Below are 18,581 nucleotides of genomic sequence, written 5' to 3'. Positions count from 1 at the left end.
GTAGGTGCATCCTCCCCCGACCGCTGGGGTGGGCGGCCAGTGTTGTGGCATGAGGGACACAACGTCTCGTTCCCTCCATCAGGGAACCGAGGTTAACCAAGACGTTCCCTTTCTGTCCCTGAAAGGCAGCTAAGTGTAGGTGCCTGTTCAGAACACACAGACCCAAGATAGGGCGCAACCCTCCGCCTTTCTTAGGGACAATGAAGTACGGGCTGTAAAACCCGCTGAACACCTCGGCAGGAGGGACGGGCTCGATCGCTCCCTTCACCAGAAGGGAGGCGACCTCAGCCCGAAGTACGGGGGCATACCTGTCTCTGCCTGAGGTAAAAGGACGTCCCGGAACTTGGGCGGACGTGTAGCGACTGAATCGCGTAGCCAAGACGGATCGTCTTCCTCAGCCCACCTGACAGTCTGGGGGCTCCCAGAACAGTGACAGGGGACTAGAGGTTGATCTGCTTCATCGCCCCCGCGGAGGGTGGTTCGATGGCTAGCAGTACGGATTCCTTGCCAGGGGAGGCCCCCCGGGGAGGAGATCGGCTCTGCCATATTTCCTGCCTGGCGACTGCGCAGCTCAACGCACTGTCTGACTGAGAGTGCTGAGGGCTGGTGTTTATACTCGACATTGAGCTTTGCCATGACGCAATGTCGAGTTTGCCGTTCACCGTCGTGCAGAGGGTGAGAGCGGCTGAGGTAACCCAGAGAGAGAGGAAACTCTCCTTTTTGAGAGTAAGTGGGCGCCAGCCCCCCAGAGGGGGCAAGCAGATGGAGGGACGGGGCAGGAACCATCCCTATCCGACCTACCAGCGCTGTGGCTGGGGTCGGGCCCAATGGTAGCCTCGATCCCCCTGAGGTGATCCCATGACAGCCGCTGCCCGCGGCTGCTGATGGGGCGATGGTCTCCTCTTCGCTGTCTCCTCCAGGTCACTGGAGGGCGTTGAAGAGGACCAGGGCTGCTGGGAAGCAGACAGTGCACGGGACTCGACGGCCGAGGCGGCCGAGTTGCGGCACGGAGGACTGCTTTTTACTGTCGAGAACCCTCCACAGTAACACCAACCAGCCCCCCCTTGCGAGATGGGTACGTCGAGAAAGCGGACCTTCTCAGCGTTACTCATCTGCGCAAGTATCGGCCAGAGGAGTTCCTCATGGACCACAAGTGTGGACATCGTCCGACCCAGGGCCCCCGTGGTCACCTTGGTCGCCCGTAGAGCGAGGTCGGTGACGGCGCGGAGTTCCTGCATAAGCGCTGGGTCGGTCTTACCCTCGTGGAGCTCTCTCAACGCCCTGGCCTGGCAGGAGCCATAGCGTGGAGAGAGGAGGCAGCTTGGTCCGCCGCAATGTAAGCTCTCGACACCAGAGATGCCGAGACAACACATGCTTTGGACGGGAGTCTAGGTCGAGCCCCCCCAGGTGGCCGCCACCTACGGGCACGAGTGCACCGCGGCGGCAAACTCCACCTGGGGGACACCGACGCATCCTCCAGCTGTCTCAACCTCGAGGGAAGAGAGGGTGACAGAACTTTGTTTGACGTGAAACGTGCCGGAAAGGGGCGTTCCAGGTCTTAGCAAAGTTCCTCATGCACTCAAACACGGCACTGGGGGCGGGCACGGCTTGGAGCCGCGCTCAAACCCGAGGTCGCCATGTAGCCAGCCGCGAACGCCGGGAGAGGCAGTGCGGGCACTGCAACCCAACACTCACGGCGGCCCGGGAAAGCATGGCCGACATCTCGACATCCGCTTTTTCCTGGGCTCGACCCCCCGAGGGAGGGAGCCTGAAGAATCTCGAGTCGGATGGCAGTACGTCACCCCCCGATGCTGCAAGAGACCTCTCATCATCACGCATCGTGTCCGAATACGTGATTGAGGAATAAGACGGGGACCGTCTTTTTGGGGAACGGTCAGACGAGCGAAACGAGGTGTGAACGGTCCGTGAGCCGTGGCTGGCGGATTATCGCTCACAGTAATCCTCATCTCACCCTCGCTGCTTGCCATAGCGGACGGCAGGGCCGTAGTCCTGCCGCCACGGAACGGGGAGCAAACGAGGTGGTGGCTGAGTCCCGTGGGAACACAGCCACCTGTGACGCAACGTCTGAATCGTCACCGCCCGCAGTGCGGGCAGGACGTATCCACAACGTCTGCCCCAGCGTACTGGAAGCAGGCATTGTGTCCGTCCCTCTCCTCGACGAGTGTCCCAAGAGAATCTCATCATCACGCATCGTGTCCGAATACGTGATTGAGGAATAAGACGGCGGACCGTCTTTTTTGGGGAACGGTCAGACAAGCGAAACGAGGTGTGAACGGTCCGTGAGCCGTGGCTGGCGGATTATCGCTCACAGTAATCCTCATAAGATACTCTCGTGTCCGTCCCCCTCCTCGATGAGTGTGTTGCACCCATGAGAACAGCGGGACAAGCCACGCTGGAGAAATTTGCTCTTTTAGAAAAGGAAATTTGCTCGAACACCTCCGGAACTGCCGAGACGCCCAAGGGAGAGTCACTGCAGAAAGGGACCGTCCGCTGTCCACGTCATAGATTCCAGCAAAAAGAAAGATCATCCAGATCGTAGAGAAGCTCACCAGATGCGTAGGTTCTGAAGAACAAAAGGTGAATGAATGAGCACGCCGGCTTCCGTCTTATACCCGGACATCCGGGGAGGAGCCCGGCATGCAAATTTCATTCGCCAATTTTCATTGGCCTTTTCTAAATACTCAGAAGATGATAGGTTCTCAAGACAAACCCCATTCTGTCGGTTCGACACAACGTCGAGAGACCGACAGAAAGGGAACTTTGAGTTTTTGGTTTCTGAACAGCTGATTTGAGTTAGTTCAATTTATTCTGGGTAGGCTTACCCTGGGTTAAGCGCATGCACCACGACTATAAAAAGCCATCATCAACGGAGCTCCGATATTAAGATTCACCATGGCAACGTCACCAAAAAAGCAACATGGCGGCAGAAGGCACTTGAGAGTGAGACACACTTTCCGCTCTGCATACAGTGAATTTACTGATGTCCTGAAAATGACTTCAATTTAAATTAATAAATGTACCAATAAACAAACAAATTAATCATTAAATGAATGAAACAACAGAAATAAAACAGAAATAATAAAAAAATCGTATGTTCTCACTCGCCATGAGTGTTCTAGTTACACGAGTGAGACGTCATGGTGTATAGGACACCTGTAGGGCGTCAGACTATCGTGCAAAATTAGACCGATCACCAGTTAGAACCCTGCTCTAAGCAGATTTCAGTTGGAATGGCTGCACATCAAAATGACTTTTTTATCGCTTCATTTCTGTATGTATGTCTGTATTTATTAATTCATTTATTCATGCACTTTATTTATACACTTTATTAAGTCATTTCTCATCGTCCATAGAAAATTATGCTCTAATGTAATACACGTACGTGGCTGATGTTATTGATGTAAGGATGGATGAGATATATTTTGATATATCTAATTCACTGTAAAGAAAAACGGTACAGTTTTAATAAAAATGCACGGGGAAATGACAAAATTGCTCTCCTGAAATCAAAGTATATCCCAATGAATTAATGCAGACTCTTCATGAATCCTCTATAAAAGCACATATGACATATAAGTCACTGAGTGTCTGTGTGATCAAATGTGTGCCATGAATGACTGAATGAATGAATGAATGAATGAATGAATGAATGAATGAATGAATGAATGAATGAATGAATGAATGAATGAGTTACACCACTTGCACCTTAAAAAGGAGGAGGAGATGTAAATAAACTCTGGGTTTACCAAAGAAAACCTGCTCCCGACCAGGTTAGGTTCACAGAGTAAGTTACTATGGTTACTGACTCTGAGTATAAGTGACCTCTCTTTTAGAAACGGGCTTGAGTTACCCCGCTTTCTCGGGTTTGACATACCTCACATTCTGAAACGGAAAACCCAGAGTTTCCCTCATTTCAGGGTTGATATACTCAGAGTTTTCACTAAACCTCCTTTCTGAAAAGGGCCCCAGGTGTCTTCTGTTCCTCTACAAACATGGCTGTTTATATCGTCTATGTTGGCATAGACAGAAATTTCTCTACCATCTTCTTGGCCGATCGCCTGCATCCTAGTAATGTTCCTATTGCCAAAAATATTATTTGCCATTGTCTGTGTGTTGGAGTTAAGATTGCTGTAAGTTGTTTTTGTGTTGTTATGTCCTGCACTGCTTTGAAGAGTTTTACCGTTGTCCTATCCTGTTGATATGATGAATAATAACGTCCTTATATTACCTTATTGGGTATCACCAATTAGAAAAGCGGTAGAATGAGGTAAGACCTTGTTATGGGGATCGAATAAATATAATTGAATCTGTTTTACTAAGGTCAAGGTTTCAGGTTTTAGCATAACATATGATTGTTATAATTAAATAAAATTGTGAATTATACTGCATGAAAGTAAAGTTGTCAAGTTCACACTTGAAACCAGGAAGTGTTTGTGCAACATTCGGTTGCATTGTTTAATCAGACTGAATGTTTTAGTGCACTAAGAAACAAAAATGTTCCTTACAGGCACAAGCAAACAAAAAATATACAAAGTATTTTAACACTTCATGCTTCTTCTGCTGTTTCATGCACTTCACAAACACCTCTTTTTTGCTGTGTCTGACATGAAATTAAAACATGAAGACACGCAACGATCCTGACTGCTTTTGGTCTCTGCCGTAGTTCTACAAGTGAAGCCAACACCTTGACCAGAAAATCCATTTCCATGTTTCTGGTTTGTACACCGTGTAATGTGGGGGATGTTTTTTAGTAGTCAGACCAATCTACAGTACAAACTATGGTTTAGTTACATTTCAGTTTATTTAAGGCATTTAAAAATAAAGAGTGAAGAGCAGCAACCAAAACAATCATTATAGTTCTGTTTTAGTTGGCTGCTTTGCTAGTTTTTTTTTTCATTTTAGCAAAATGAAACCACATCCATGTCTAAGATCATGTGACTTCCAAGAAATGCACGAAAAGTTTAGAGATGCATATGAAGTGCACTCTAAAAACAATCTGTAAAAGTAGGGCACAATATACTTTATTAATATGAAGGAATTTTCCGTATTTATTTTTTACAGTTGTTTTACATGTCTTTTACATTTTGCACTGCATTAAATTACATTTTAGCAAGTAAAATGTACTGGTAATTTTCTGCCAGTACTTTATCCATTTTTTACGGGATTGTTTTTACAGTGATGATGCAAGTCCACAAAAAAGTGAATGAAATTAATAAATAGATGTTTTGCTGTCTAAAAAGACTTTATAATCCTAATGTTCATGCATAAAGGTCCCTTGGTGTTCATAATTTACTGAATGAACTTTTAACAGCTCATTAAAATATGTTTCTCTCACAGATCCATTTTTTAATTTTATTACATGAATTATCGTTCCACCCTGATCTATAAGACTCAACACAGTTCTCTCTTGTTCCGCCGTTGGGTTCTCGAAGCCCCCAGAAGCTGAAACAACAGATGAGCGTTAGATCGTCAATGCTGTTTCTTTGTGATGTGATACTGACTAGTGATTTCTCACCTATAGGTCAGTGTGCTGCCATCAACCCATTCCCATCTGCCCTCCTCATCACTGTCAGACAAACCAATCCAGGCTTCTTCACCGCCAGTAACATTGAGAACAAACTCCTATGAAAATGAATTGGAATGGCAGAGTTATTGTCATCGTTGAACAGACATGCACACTTTTATTTTCTCTTTCTTCACAGTATGTTTCACTCACTTGTTCCTCTTTGTTGTTAATGATGATCAGATCTGCTCCTCTCACTCTACAGTATCTTCTGCTCTCAGTCCAGTTCTTCTTCTCAGATGAAATGAAGTACAGACTGAATTCATAGTAAATCCATCCATCTGTAAACACAAAATAAAATGTTTATTTCGGATCACACTAAAAAGGGTTGCTCACGAAATGTATGTACTACATTCTTTTAATGTTAAATATTTGTGTTTTTTGTTTTGATGTAGTTCAAGATTACCATGAAGATGTGCCCACAGCTCATTTTTCTCCTGATTCTGCTGTTCACTTAGTTTAGTAACATTATTGTACTTGACTCTTAATTCTGCTGTTTCTTCTGTGATGTTGGTATATTTGGTTAATAGTTGTTTTTTCTCTTTAGATAGGTTTATATACTTGGTTAGTAGCTGGTCTCTCTCTTCTGTGATGTTGGTATATTTGGTTAATAGTTGTTTTTTCTCTTTAGATAGGTTTATATATTTGGTTAATAGTTGTTTTTTCTCTTTAGATAGGTTTATATGTTTGGTTAGTAGCTGGTCTCTCTCTTCTGTGATGTTTATATGTTTGGTTAGTAGCTGGTCTCTCTCTTCTGTGATGTTGGTATATTTGGTTAGTAGCTGGTCTTTCTCTTCTAAGAGAATTTTGCTCTTGATGTGACGCCGATGGTTGTTTCTGTTGATCCGGACAAACAGCACTATGACTGTCAGAAGAGCACACAACAGCACCAAACACAATAGAACTGATCTGTGACTTCTGTTCCTCACATGCTCACTTCCTGAAGATGATAAATGTGAGGTTAAGCTTTTCATTTTATTCATCTTTTACTTTATTTTCGTTTTTTGGTGATAAAATGATTGTCATTACCGGAACACTGAAGTGGTTGTTGTCTGTTTGTATTGGAGTCTGTTTGTGTCCTGAAGTCATCTCCAGTCTCATAGATCTCTACCGGCATCTCCACCCTCTCACTGTCCATTCCCTAAACATCAATCTTGTGCTCATTGCGATAGATATCATTAGACATTTCGGGTCTTTGACAGTCTATCACTAGTAAACTGGTAGTAATGAACGTTCTTCCTGTGTAGTTCTTGGTATGTCGTCGCTCTGCTCGTCTCGTCTGCTGAACCACATATAAACCACAAAAATAAAACCACAAAACGGAAATGTCTAAGATCAATGTGTGAAGACAAAGAACAAAGTATACAAATAAGAGTTTTGATTTGTTTACAGTTGCTGTAGTGTGTGATGTCTGTCTCATTGGCACCACATGCAGAAAAAACGAAAAATATATATTTGTCCATGCGAAACGTAAATTCTGAAATATCTCTAACACACATACATTACAGTATATTGTCTCACACACAATAGCGTGAAATGCTAATAGCTTGTTGGTTTCAGCAATCTTGATGAAAGAGGTATGTTTCATTACTCATATATCTGTATAGTCAGACCAACTTGCTGCCATCAACCCATTTCCATCTGCCCTCCTGATCTCTGTCAGACAAACCAATCCAGATGTCTACTGTATCGAAAAATATTCATGACAAAATCTTGACAAAATGGGAAAAAAAACATTCATATCATACACTTACTGTATAATCAACACCTGTATCAACATACTATAGTATTTAGTATAGTATACTGTAGAATAATGTACAATGATATTGTATGATATTGAAGTATAATTTCTAGTGCATACTATAGGATTCAGCAGAATAAACAGTGATTAATATTGATAAATATTGTACATGTAAATGATGCAAATACAGTGTATTTATATGTAAGTGTACTATAGTAAGGTTCAACAACTGTATAGTAACTAGGAATTTTGCTATAATTTACTATCGTACATGTTATACACTATATTTCATGTAGATATTCATAGTGTATTTCAAAAATTCCTGCTTTTAGAAGGGAAGTAAGTAGTTTTAGGTTTAGGGTAGGAGTGGGGTTAGGTGCTCTAAAATATCCATTAAAGTGACACTGACATGCATTCTCTAGCAGACCAATACAGTTATTCTCTTTAGCACCCCCAGTAGACTTTTGTGGGGGTGATAGCTGTGTTGCCTGTGTGAATTGACGTGCATGTGTCAGGAGGGCCTGGAACTTATGAAAATTGCAAAAATAGATATCACTGCCATTGCCATTGGTCAAACAAATAGTCACGCTCGAAACTCACACCATTGGCTGAGCCATGTTTGATTGCAAGTTTTGGGGCCTCTATTTTAAGGTCTTCAGAGGCCAAAAACATCAAAGATTGCTTGTGTAACTGCAGCATGCCCTCCTGATATGCATGCTAGTAAATCTGTATGTTTTGTGTATGTAATCGGGCAGAGGTGTGGTGCTTGTGCTTAAAGGCTGTATCACAGCATCATCCCAAGGAAAAAGATTTACTAATAGAGACTGGCATAGAGTAAAGCAACACTCATCATGGCCATCGTTTATCTCCACACAGCCTTTATGCACAAGCGCCACCCTTCTGCACAATGCATGTAGTAGGCCTAATTCCTACATGTCAAAATGATGTGCTACAGCTGTGATATCAACATATGTACGTTTATAGAGTACGTTTACAGGATAAAAAACGGAAAAGTTTTTCCCTTGAGTTTTTGAAAATGTTCACGTACACACGACAGCATTATCAAAACAATCTGCATTTACATGGATCCAGGAAAACGAATAAAAACGATGTATAATGCATGCCAGGCCAGTGGATGGTGATGTTGCGCTATAAAGAAACACTACGTGCCTGCGCAAATACGCATAGCCTGTTTTAATCTAAAAACACTTTTAATACACTTTGTCGGCGTGTATGTGTTTATAGTTTAAGTGTGCATATAAATACTATGTCTCCGCTGGTTATGGTGGTGCAGTAAATATACTTCTTGCTGGAGAAATGATATAAGTATGTCACACGGCACAAACATGCAGCATGGAGGCCGCCATTATTGTTTGTCTTTGCCTACAGACTGAATGAGTAGTATGTATGCGTATGACGTCATCGTTTTTGGAAAACGCCACCTTCAAAGTTAACACGGAAACGATAATGCCGTCATTTTCAAAAACTTGCACTTTGAGACCCGTTTTCAAAAGTTTGCGTTTCAGTCCCCCAAAATGACATTTTCGTGTAAAGGCGGGCGTACAAGGTGCGATTTTTGCTGTCGTATGAGCTCACACGTGATTTTTTTCCAAACGCGAGGAAATTGTTTAATGTTCGTATGGTCGCGGCTCGTATCTTGTGCGAGGAATTACGAGCTGAGCAAAGTGCCTTAAGATCACTTCCCGACCTCCCGATCATTTTTAAACATGTCGAAAAAGTTTGGGAGCTATCGGATTGAAACCGTGACATGTATGCTGTTGAACGAGCCGATTTGTTGATCTATCTGAAATCGACCAATCAGGAGTTACTATTTGCACAAACTTGAGTGACACACTGTGGTTGATATGATATCTTCCGTGACCACATCAAAACATGCACGAACAGATACGTTATTATCTCAAGTTGTTTTTGAAGAGCAGAAAGTCCATGCTGTTCTCCGCTCTTCAACCAAATTCTTTGCCATGCCCTTTTTTTTCTTTTCTTTTTTATTCTTTCGCAAACCATTGCTGCCACAACGAAAGCAATCTTCTTCTTCTGATGTTTTTGGTGCGGAACTTCGTGCGATTGCTTGGGAAATTGACAGGTTGTACAATAGTGTCATGTATCACTGCCTCCATACACTTCTCAGTTTTTACTCACTCGTGACGTGTGCGTGGACATACAGTCTTCCGACCATCAGAATTCGCACCGTGTACACACTGCTTAAATGAACAGCCAAAACGCATAAAAAGTTTTCAGTTTTTAGTTGAAAACGGTCTCGTGTAAACAGCCTATTTTTTCCATTTTTGATAGCAGCAAGAACAACTATAAAACCCTCTGTGATCAATGTGTGACATCTGAGATAATGTGACCTCCAGCAAGAATTAGCAAAGCTCAGAGCTAACTACAGTAGAAAGTGATGCACAAATAGTTTATCCCGTATAAAATAATGTTGTGATTGTATACTGTGGGATTATTATATTTATGTAATTTTATAGATGTGCATGTGAATTGACATGAACGTGTCAAGAGGATCATGCAGCAGATCTATGGTGTTTCTGATGCTGATCTGAAGTTGATCTCACTTTAGCCTCATGATGGTCTTAAAATAGAGACACCAAACAGATCTGCAACATGAGCTTAACTAGTTTTGTGAATTTGGGGCATTATTTTTTGACCAAACTATGGCAGGAATGTTTGACATTTGTTTAAAAATATGTATCTCATTTAAAGGAGCAATGTGGAGATTTTAGCAGCATCTAGCGGTGAGGTCGAGAAATTGCAACAAACGGCTAACTCCACCCCCCCCTTCCTTTCAAAGCATTACGGTGGCTATGTAACGAACTGCCCAGAGACACAAAGAGCGAGGATCCACTTGCAGCAGTTTATTGAAGGGGCAAAACCAAGGTCATAAACCACATACAGTGAGGGAAATAAGTATTTGATCCCCTGCTGATTTTGTAAGTTTGCCTACTTACAAACAAATGAAGGGTCTATAATTTTTATGGTGGGTTTATTTTAACTGATAGACACAGAATATTTAAAAAAGGTTATATAAAGGTTATAAATTGATTTGCATTTCAGTCAGTGAAATAAGTATTTGATCCCCTACCAACTAGCAAGAATTCTGGCTCAACAGATTGGTTATGTGCCTATATGGACCACAGATTAGTCCTGTCACTTTAAGAAAGTACTCCTAAATCAGCTTGTTATGTATATAAAAGATGCCTGCCAACAGAATCTGTATCTTCCAGTTCAAACTCTCCAACACCATGGTCCAGACCAAATAGGTTTTAAAGGATGTCAGCGACAAGATTGGAGACCTGCACAAACCTTGAATAGGCTACAGACAGAAGCTTGGTGAGAAGGAGACAACTGTTGGTGTGATTATTTGGAAATAGAAGATATACAAAATAACTATCAAATGCCCTTGTTCTGGAGCTCCCTGCAATATTTCCCCAATGGGGTAAAGATGATCATGAGAAATGTTAAAGATCAGCCCAGAACTACACGGAAGAAGCCTGTTAATGATTTCAAGACAGTTGGGAACACAGTTAGCAAGCAAAACATTGGTAACACATTGGTAACACGCTATGCCACAGTAGACTGAAATCCTGAAGCACCCGCAAGGTCCTCCTGCCCAAGATTTTTTTTAAATATTCTGTGTCTATCAGTTAAAATAAACCCACCATAAAAATTATAGACCCTTCATTTGTTTGTAAGTAGGCAAACTTACAAAATCAGCAGGGGATCAAATACTTATTTCCCTCACTGTAACAGGCAAATGTCAAAATACCATGTAAATCAATCCATAAAATAAAACAAAACAAAACAAAAGACTGAAAACACAAAACAAGAGAAACCAGGTACAATATATAACCAAATGGCAGATCTAGGAAGCAGTGTTACAACTAGCAAGACTTGGCACCAAATGACAGACTAAACTGGGTTTAAATAGACAGAGGCAAATGAAACAGGTGAATGTAATCATGGATAAAGAGTCCAACAAAGGGTTCTGGGTAATGTAGTGAGATATGGCAGTCCGGGTGATGTGGAGAGTGCCCTCTAGTGGACTTGAGAGGGAACTGCAGCTCGTGACTGTGACAGGCTGCCACAGGACTTCGATGTCGGCATGTTTTTGTTTCTTTGCCGATGGAGATAACGTATTTACAAAACTCGCTCTGTAGAGCAGTTTGTCCGTTTAGGGCTCCTGTAGAAACAACATGGCTCCTGTAGAAACTTTCCATGCAAGGGGACCCGCTGTGCATGTAGATAGAAATTATTATCTAAGTTCTTTATACACCTCTGAAGATATAGTTATGTATATTATATTGCATTTCTGTCAACAGATCCTCCACACAAAAAAAACACACACTTACCTTTAAAAACTACAAAAAAAAAATGCTTCTCTCACAAATCCATTTATAAGCAGTAGTACATGCATAATTATACCACCCTGATGAATAAGACACAGCACATTTATCTTTTCTGTGCCGAATGTGTTGTCCAGACTTCCAAAACCTAAACAACAGATCAACATTAAAACTCCAGTGCCGCTTTAGTGCTGTGTGATTTGAAGTAATTTAATGCTTTCTCACCCAGAGGTCAGTGTGCTGTTATCAACCCATTTCCATCTGCCCTCCACATCACCGTCAGACAAACCAATCCAGACTCCTGTATCACTGGTAACTTTTACTGCAAATTCCTAGTTAAATAAACCAGTATGAGTAATGTTTATTGCTGAACAGATATGGAAAGCTCTCTCATTCTCATTTCACTCACTTGTTCCTCTTTGTTGTTAATGATGATCAGATCTGCTCCTCTCTCTCTACAGTAACTTCTGCTCTCAATCCAGCTCTTCTTCTCAGATGAAATGAAGTAAAAACTAGAATTATAGTATATCCATCCATCTGTAAACACAACCGGTTCCCTGAGTTATACAATCTGTGATAGATTGGTCAACCTAAAAAAATACAGTATTTCTTTGTCTTAGTGTAATTCAAGAATACCTGTTTCATTTAGGATACTCCACAGTCTGTTGATCTGCTGGGTTAACTGATCGTTTTGTGTATTAAGGGTATTATGATTGGATAATAAGCCATTGTTTTCTATTGTCAAGTTTGTGTTCTTCAGTAGTAGTTGGTCTCTGTCTTGTGTGATGTTTTTGTAGTTGATGTGAAACTGGTGATTGTTTGTGTAGATCAGGACACACAGCACTATGACTGCAGTCAGTAGAAGAACACACAGCACCACCAAACACACTAGAACTGATCTGGGACTTCTGTTCCTCGCGCACTCACTTCCTGAAGATGACAGAAGTAAAGGTAAATGCTTACCACTCTAAGATGTGTGCGTGTGTTTGTATTTGTACAGTACCTGTGTGTTGAGATGTTGGCTTTCTGGTGTCTGCATTGGCATCTGTAATCCTGTGTTCTTGGTCCATCTCAAATGTCCCAGTGTTTAAATTGCCATAAATGGACTCGGACATTTTGTTCAAATAAATAGGCCCAGTTGATTGTCTAAGTGATGGAAACGTCTCGCGTGATTCTGTTTAGGTGGACTGCACGACCCTGCTTTTTGAAACTCAACTTTAAGTAGATGCTAGTGAGGCCGAAGTATGTCAAAGTGCTTCAAAGGTCACATGATATCCAGTCTACTCATTTCTAATTTTATTTATCCATTGTGTGGTTTGGTGTCGGTTTTGAGCAGAGGTAGACATGAAGGCAGCTTTTAGATTCCCGTTCATATTAGAAGGTGTTATTTAAAGTAATGTGTGCGACTTTGCATTGTAAGCAACATAGCCAAACATGCTGGTACTATACAATATGCAACGCTGTGGTGGGGGGGTGCATCCTCTCTATCTTTAAATATGTCCTGTAAAAGGTTAAAGTGATAGTTCACCCAAAAATGAAAATTCTGTCACCATTTACTAACTCTCTTGTCATTTCAAACCTCTATGACTTTCTTTCTTCCGCAGAACACAAAATAAGTCATATAGAAGACTGTTGGTCACCGGCACCATTGACTTCTATTGGTTTTGTGTCCATGCAATAGAAGTAAGTTGGGCGCCGGCGTTGTTCGGTTACCAGCTTTCTTGAAAATATATTCTTATGTATTCTGCAGAAAAAGAAAGTCATACAGGTTTGAAATAACAAGAGAGAGTGAGTAAATGGTGACAGAATTTTGGGGTGAACTATCCCATTAAGGGCCACTAATTTTGAGCAAAGCAAGTAGATTTCAAGTTGTAATAAAGCAAATATATATAAAACGTGCAATTTGCTTATGTTAAAATTGCTTGCAAGGTCAACAACAACATCTCACAACATCTCTGAATAATCTGTGGTACTTTGCCATTAGTTGCTTTTGACGAACTTCCTGGTTGACACGGTGGTTAATGTGTTTCTGTGCTGATAAAACTAAACGAGTATCGCAATGTGCTTTCTAAGCAAAACCAATGCTGGCTGGTCTGTTTGCAGTTTTGAAACCAAATAGGGGCTAACCCTGAAGCCACTGGCCAGTTTGTGTCAAAAGATGAAGGAATGCTGTTCATGATAGTGGGTGGCCGGGTTGGCTTAAGAAAGGAACTAGTACATTCCTAAAGAAAATCTGTTTAAATCGGGGAAGACCGATTTCTGTAAAGTCATGTGCATGAATCACAGTTAAACAGCAATTAAACCTGACATAACTGTACAGTAACTTTCGTTTCTTATACTCAGATTGCACAATTTTTTTTTTGCGTTCGCTTCAGCAGTTTGCAAGTGCCTCGCCAAACTGTGTGTTGTGCCCCGCCCAAGAGAAGTGTCAGTCATAATCAATTGTTGATATGCTCTTTTTACTGGAGGGTGGAATTTCCCTTGCTTGAGTTGCCATATTGTTAATATTTTTTCACTCAGAAACTGCTCTTTAGTGTTTTGTGTCACTTTTCTCTTTTGTATTCTCCTTTTTATTCTCCTAAAATGTCCGAACACAAGAATTTGGAGGACTGAAACAGAAGTGTAGAAACCGAAGAGTAGAAACTGGGTTCATAAAATGCACAAAAATAAACAACTCTGTTCTATAAATAGATCACAGAAACTGTTTTTCAGAGTTTGGTTTTGGTCATGTAGACTGTACTGCGCGGTTGGCAGCAGGTACCACACAGACAGTATGTGAGGGCTCAAAGCGGTGTGACTTCTACTGTTAATATGTTTATATGAGGTAAACAAATGTATTTCAGTCATGACAGTTCTTTGGATTCTGTTTTAGCATGTTAATAGGTATGACCAGAGCCATTGAGAGAGAGAGTTGCGTCAACTCCGTTTGACTCCAAGGGAAGTTTTTTCACAGCAATAGCGGTTCATGGAGGCTCTCAATGGTTCCCGGAAGTTACTAGTAACGCATGGAGCTGCGGCTAAACAGACCAACTGAGGTTGAACTTATGTTGGCGCAACCCTCAATGGCTCTGGGTATGACATGAATGTCATTGTCATTGGCTACATGTTACCTGGAAAGCCAATCGGTTTGAGTCCTGCTGATGTCCAAGCTGATATGCTGGACTTAGCCTGGCCTTCGGCATCAGTCATGAACTAGGTCATTAATATTTATACATTTTTCTTGATGCATTGTATTGTTGTACATGACATACTGTAAAGTGTTTCAAATGTAAAATTCAAATTATTTGTAGTGAATTGACGAACAACACAAGGTACAGATATAAGAATCAACAAGTTGCATTTTCTGAAACAAGTGCATTTAATTTAATTTATTGGTGAATATCTTTTATTCTAAGTTGGGGAAACATACTTTGGACGGTAGATAAAATAGACTTTGTGGGATGGAAAAAAGATGGATGTCCACAGTTTACTTAATAAACATTTGTACTGTATCATCTAATTTTTTTCTCACACATAAATTTAAATGCATTAGTGCACACATAATCATCCCATCCTGATGAATCAGACACAGCACAGTTTTCATCACCTGCATTTCTGTTGGGTTCTTCAGATTTCCAGAAGCTGAAACAACAGATAAGTATTAGATGTTCAGTGGTGTTTTCTGTGTGATATGATACTGACTTTGAGAATCAATTATTGATAATAATTAAGTTAAATTTAGTGATTTCTCACCTATAGGTCAGTGTGCTGCCATCGACCCATTTCCATCTGCCCTCCTCATCACTGTCAGACAAACCAATCCAGAGTCTTTCTGTACCAGAAATTTTCTTAACAAAATCCTAAAATAAAACAACATAAAGTGCATATAGCTACTGTACTTGTATTTATTCCCCCCACACACTATCTTTCACTAACTTGTTCCTTTCTGTTGTTAATGATGACCAGATTTGTTCCTCTCTCTCTACAGTAACTTCTGCTCTCACTCCAGCTCTTCTTCTCAGATGAAATGAAGTAAAAACTGGACTCATGGAAAAGCCAAATATCTGTTAACACAACCAGTTCAGATATAAGTTTTATTTTCCCCATTCACACATACATACACAATTTATAACAGATTGAACCACAAAGATGTATGCATGTAGTTACCCGTTCCATGACAATTCTTTGGGTGGGCGTTTCTCTCTTTCTTTAACTGGTCTCTTTGTTTAGTTAGGTTGTTGTTCTGCGTTAGTAATCCATCCCTTTCTTTTGTCAAGTTTATTTTCGCAGTTAGTAGCTGGTTTTCCTCTTCTGTGAGTTTGGTGTTGTTGGTTAGTAGTTGGTCTCTGTCTTGTGTGATGTTTTTGTAGTTGATGTGAAACTGGTGATTGTTTGTGTAGATCAGGACACACAGCACTATGACTGCAGTCAGTAGAAGAACACACAGCACCACCAAACACACTAGAACTGATCTGGGACTTCTGTTCCTCACACACTCACTTCCTGAAGATGACAAGTGTAAAGATATATATTTTTTAATGATCATAATTTGTGTCTTTTAATATGTTGACACTGGATGTTGTAAATCTTAAAAGTCTGTGTGTTATCTTTTAGAAGAAGAATAGTCATCAGGTTTAATAACGCTCATTACCTGATTAATATTCAATGTTTTATTTAGTCATACTACTGTATCTTTGTTTTTTAAACTGTTACAATTGCCCCTGTTAACTTATAACCAACAACCCAGAGATAAAGTTTAAATCCAAATTTTAATTGAATTATGTTATGCTTTCGGTCTCCCCTACCTGTTTGTTGAGGCGTTTGGTTTCTCCTGATGTCTGAGTCTATAGTTCTTGTACAGACATTATGACTGTTTATAATGTCTGCATTCCCATAGATGATCATCTCCTCTCCATCTTCTCTGTCCGTCTCCTTTGCCCTTACAATGCTCACATTGGCATAATTGCTTTCAGACATCTTCAGTCTCTTGAGATGGATCACGTAAATGTCGATCGTGTGTGAAGTTCTGTTCAGGTGGATTAAACTGTTCATGCACTATATTCAAAGTCTTAAAGGTGTTAAAGCATGCGATATCCGGTCTTACAACATCACCAAAATTTCACCACCATCACAGTTGTGTCTTGTTTTATTTTAGGCCATGAAAGGACACATTTTAGCTATGTACAGCTTGCATACAAAGAGTCGTTATATTTTTAACAGTTTCATCACATAATAATCAGTTAAAATAGTCTAGCGGAAAAAAACACAGTGGCTGGCCTGTGGTCACTCACTTCCTGAAATGGTTTATTTTCTTTTAATTTTTCTTTTAGTTTTAATCTGAGTCACTGAATTGACTTATAATAAAACAACATATTTCCAAACAACAATCAAATCTTAAAATCAAATCATAAGATCATGTTGTACTGTAAACTATAAAAACCTATTTTTTCTAGATTGCTTCTGCTACTGCCCATGCGCAAAGGTTCACAAACACTTTGTAGCCCCTCCCCAAGAGTCTGAAACAATTTATGATTGGCTCTTTTCACTGACAGGTGCAACTTCCTTTGACATTGAAATTTTCTTTATTCATACTAAGGGCATGAACAGTTTTCTACTATGATTTTCTGTTATCTTCTCATGATGTAGCCACCCACCTCAGCTGTTAACTGAACACCGTTTGCAATGTTTATTTAATTGTTTGTCTTTAAAGTAACACTGTGGTGATGTTTTAAATAAGAAATGTTCCACACAAACCATGGTATGTATTGAAATAGAACAAAGTTTATTTTTGATTGTTTAAAAGCATCACATCTAATATTAAAGAACAGTATTAGGGGCCATTGAGACAGAACGCATTTTTCCATTCCAATGCGCTACTTTCCCATTGTTTTTCTATGTAAACACGCGTTTGACGGACGTGCATGACCGTTACGCACGTCTCTCATCTTTTGAAGCGCCTCGCACACGAGCGCCGTGTTTTTAAGATGAAAAAAATTCAACTTTTACATGCAGGCTGCTCATCAATGTCAGTTCCAAAAGCAGTAAACCAATCAGAAGAATTTGGAGGAATTTGAATTTGACAACTGTTTTATTTGACTGCAACATGGCGGAGGAGGCACGTAGTGGCTGTGTCCGGATCACCGCATCTCGAGACCCTTGCATTCTAGGCTGCGCTTTTTAAAAACCATATCTGAGCGCTGCGTCTCGTGTTTTTAGACGCAGAGACGCATTCTGTCTGAATGGCCCCTTAGGGCCTGATCAGACAGAACGCGTCTTTTGCTGTTAGACGCGCCTCTTTTGAATTGTTTTCAGTTGGCAGGGATCGTTTTTGGCGGAGTGCTCTTAGGCCCGATTCACATTTCCTGTCTAAAACCGCACAGAAAACGCGAGCTTATTATTAATATTAATATTAATAAATGCTGTAGAGATATTGGTCATTGTTCATTCATGCTAGCTAATGCTAGCTAAGTGTTACCCAATCAACTAATGAAGAAATAAAGAAAGTGTTGACCACAGCATTGGAGATAAGATGAGATGAGTTGAGATGAGATGAGATGAGATGAGATGAGATGAGATGAGATGAGATGAGATGAGATGAGATGAGATGAGATGAACAGCAGTGTACTGGAACCTGGAACATCATGCAGTCATACAATATATTGTTTAAAAAAACGGTAAACCAACATTTGCAGCGTAAATCTGTCTGCTCTTTACCCCTTGCATGTTAAATACAAGTCACTACATAAATAACAAAGTGATATGGAAATCTCCCTTTTAGTTTTTTTTATTAACTGCAGTGACCATTTATCCGAAAGTTTGCTATGTTTTACTGTATCTACACAAAATTAGTTTCAAAGCTTTGTCAAATCCCTCTCACAAATCCATACAAAAGTGTAATTACATG

General features: G+C 40.8%; 3 protein-coding genes across 7 annotated transcripts in view; 1 reads left to right on the top strand and 2 right to left on the bottom strand.

Annotated features, from left to right (window-relative positions):
- Window positions 1–18,581, top strand: part of cadm2a (cell adhesion molecule 2a) — a 375,584-nt gene that overhangs the window by 213,829 nt on the left and 143,174 nt on the right. The window lies entirely within an intron of this gene.
- On the bottom strand, window positions 4,854–7,059 carry LOC130546500 (C-type lectin domain family 4 member M-like). 2 transcript variants are annotated; one of them, XM_057321798.1, is made up of 5 exons: window positions 6,614–7,055; window positions 5,991–6,524; window positions 5,738–5,865; window positions 5,537–5,643; window positions 4,859–5,463 (listed from the first exon to the last, which is right to left on the bottom strand). In XM_057321798.1, exons 1-5 carry the CDS (start codon window positions 6,720–6,722, stop codon window positions 5,337–5,339), a joined length of 1,005 nt encoding a protein of 334 aa, XP_057177781.1. In that variant the 5' UTR covers window positions 6,723–7,055; the 3' UTR covers window positions 4,859–5,336. The 2 variants fall into 2 exon arrangements, with proteins under 2 accessions (XP_057177782.1, XP_057177781.1); XM_057321799.1 differs by lacking the exon at window positions 5,991–6,524 and having other exon boundaries at window positions 4,854–5,463; window positions 6,614–7,059.
- LOC130546502 (C-type lectin domain family 17, member A-like) lies at window positions 15,057–16,697 on the bottom strand. The gene is made up of 5 exons (XM_057321801.1): window positions 16,483–16,697; window positions 15,845–16,180; window positions 15,614–15,741; window positions 15,431–15,537; window positions 15,057–15,319 (listed from the first exon to the last, which is right to left on the bottom strand). The coding sequence occupies exons 1-5, from the start codon at window positions 16,652–16,654 to the stop codon at window positions 15,190–15,192; spliced, it is 873 nt and encodes a 290-aa protein (XP_057177784.1). The 5' UTR covers window positions 16,655–16,697; the 3' UTR covers window positions 15,057–15,189.

The sequence above is a fragment of the Triplophysa rosa genome, linkage group LG22 (genome assembly GCF_024868665.1).
Source record: "Triplophysa rosa linkage group LG22, Trosa_1v2, whole genome shotgun sequence".
In the NCBI taxonomy this organism is placed as follows: domain Eukaryota; kingdom Metazoa; phylum Chordata; class Actinopteri; order Cypriniformes; family Nemacheilidae; genus Triplophysa; species Triplophysa rosa.
The sequence above is the reverse complement of the archived record's forward strand: the minus strand, read 5'-3'. Positions and strand labels throughout refer to the sequence as shown.